At 48.8% G+C, this 2,242-nt stretch overlaps 1 protein-coding gene across 1 annotated transcript in view; it reads right to left on the bottom strand.

Moving 5' to 3' along the window:
• LOC130584833 (receptor-type tyrosine-protein phosphatase S-like) overlaps positions 1-2,242 on the bottom strand; it is a gene marked incomplete at its 5' end in the record, with an annotated part of 46,584 nt that overhangs the window by 37,419 nt on the left and 6,923 nt on the right. Inside the window, one exon of the mRNA XM_057385062.1 lies at positions 906-1,214. Coding sequence (XP_057241045.1) covers positions 906-1,214 — 309 coding nt within the window. The remainder of the gene's footprint in view (positions 1-905; positions 1,215-2,242) is intronic.

Here is a 2,242-nt window from a genome sequence, read left to right as displayed (position 1 = left end):
CAGGAAATTTCAAGTCTCTGAGTGGGTGCACTTCAGGGAGGGCACAACCTCAAGGAAATGGGGCTGGCACCAGGGACAAACCTGCCCAAACTCTGTCACTTTCTTTAAAAAATTCTATTATTTGTCATAGGTGAAGAACACCTGAGAAATTTGAGATTTTTGTGTATTATTTGTCTGATCTATATTATTTGAGGTCCTTTCCCTGGTTTTATTTTGCTGTAGAAATACCAGGAAAATCCCAGTCTCAGACTGGGGCCACTCAAGGAGGTTTTTGCCACTGCTGCCACTCAAGGTTTTTGAAACTTTAACAGATTCCTCCTTTCTGCTACCAACAAAACCTCTGATTTAAGGAGGAGGCAGCCACAAGGAATGTAGTGACAAGGAATGTGTGACAAGAACTTTTTGATATTTTAAAACATGTGCTCTCAGGCACAGGGACGGTTTTTTGGGGCCATCCCATGCAGGACCGGGAGCTGGGCTTGGCTGATCCTTGTGGGTCCATTCCAACTCAGGATCTACTGTGATTCCATTCTCTGATTTCAGTGCCTTTGGCTGATCCTGGCTCAGTGAGCGCAGCTTTGCAAAGGAAGTGGTGCAGTCAAGGCTCAGAGATATTAAAAAAAGGCCCAAAAATCCCACTGCTGACACTCCCTCAGAGATATTAAAAAAAGCCTCAAAAATCCCACTGCTGACACTCCCTCAAACATATCAAGAAAATTAAAAAAAAAAACAGGAAATGCCCCAAAGCAGGGCGGGAGAACCCTACAGACCCCAGCGCTCAGAAGGCTCGGGGTGACAGCCAGCTTGGATTTCAGACCCCACTCCAGCTCTGGGAAGAACCTCTGGGACAGGAACACCCCCTCCAGGAACAGCAACCCCCCAGAAAACCCCAAAAAAAGCTCAATTACCATCCTCATCGGTGCGGACGATGACCGGCGAGCTCTCCGGGCCCGGCCCCACCTCCGTGTGAGCCACCACGGTGACGCGGTACTCGGTCCACTTCTCCAGGGACTCCAGCAGGATCTGACTGGTGGTTGGGGGGATATCATTCACCTCCTTTAGCTCCGTGTCCTCCGAGTCCAGCGCTCGATAGTGGACGCTGTAGCCGGCCAGGACGCCGTTCTGGCTCTCGGCCGGAGGCGGCCGCCAACTTACCAGAATGGCGGTGGAGCGGGTGCTGACACATTTTACATCTTGAGGGGGGGCTGACGGTTCTACGAGGGGGTGGGAAAAGGGAAAGAAGGGAAGGTGGGGAGGGGGGGAAAAAACAAAAGATGGGAAAGATAAAAAGAAAAAAAAAAAGGAAAAAATGATAACAAAAAAATCTAAAATAAAACGTACGAAAGTTTGGTTTAGGAAGATAAAATTAAAAGAGAAGAGAGCTTTTTGTTGTTGTCTTTTTTTTTTAATGAAGAGGTTTTTTTATTTAAAAAAAAAAATGAAAAAAAAAAAAAAGCCAACAGAAATCAAATGGGGCATCAAAACTGAAATGGTGTAAAGCAAAGGACTAAACCAACAAGATGGGCCAGCCAAGAGGGGTCCTGCTGCTTCCACTAAGCTGGCACAAACTAAACACCCAGCTGCACCCTATAAAAACCCTCTCCTTTGGCTCCCTGTTTTACAGCAGCCTGGCAAACCCTGCTGTGGGCTGGGAAAGCACTTCTCTCCAACCTCAGCCTCTGGGATCTCAAATTGCTTTGAAGGGATCTGWGAAAATGAAGTAAGGAAAGCAAATCTGTTGCCAGGAGGCTTAAMTTTAAGAGTCTGTACCTCCAGATGGAAGCGATTAGCTGTCCCCAGACTGGAGGAGGCCAAATCCCACAGYGGGAATGCCCAGGACACTGCCAAGCAACGGTGTTTGAAGAGGAGGTTTTTGGGGGAGGGAGGCAGTGGGATTGGTGAGGCATTTCAGGGATCCAGGGGGTTTTCCAAAGCAGCAGCAGGTCCCATTCCCACCGTTCTCGCTGCCTGGAGTGCTCCAGGGTGCTCCTGAACATCCCAGGAGAAAACCTTGGGAAGTGTGGCCGTGCCTAGGCAAGTTCTCAGGGTGCCCAGGAGGTGGGCAAGGTGGAACYCACATCTTMCCCTAAAGCTCCTCTCATTCCAGYCCCTGCCCTAGGCAGGGACACCTTCTGATACCTCAGGATTTAACTTCTCTATTTCCATGTCTCTGTAACCCTGTAATTCTTTAGGGATAACTCCACACTCCACAGACAGTGCTGAGCTCCTGCTCGCCCATTTT

Source organism: Malurus melanocephalus, unplaced genomic scaffold (genome assembly GCF_030028575.1).
Source record: "Malurus melanocephalus ecotype Western Australia unplaced genomic scaffold, MMel_1.1 scaffold_775, whole genome shotgun sequence".
Lineage (NCBI taxonomy): Eukaryota > Metazoa > Chordata > Aves > Passeriformes > Maluridae > Malurus > Malurus melanocephalus.
Note: the sequence above shows the minus strand (reverse complement) of the source record. Positions and strands in the feature narration are given on the sequence as shown.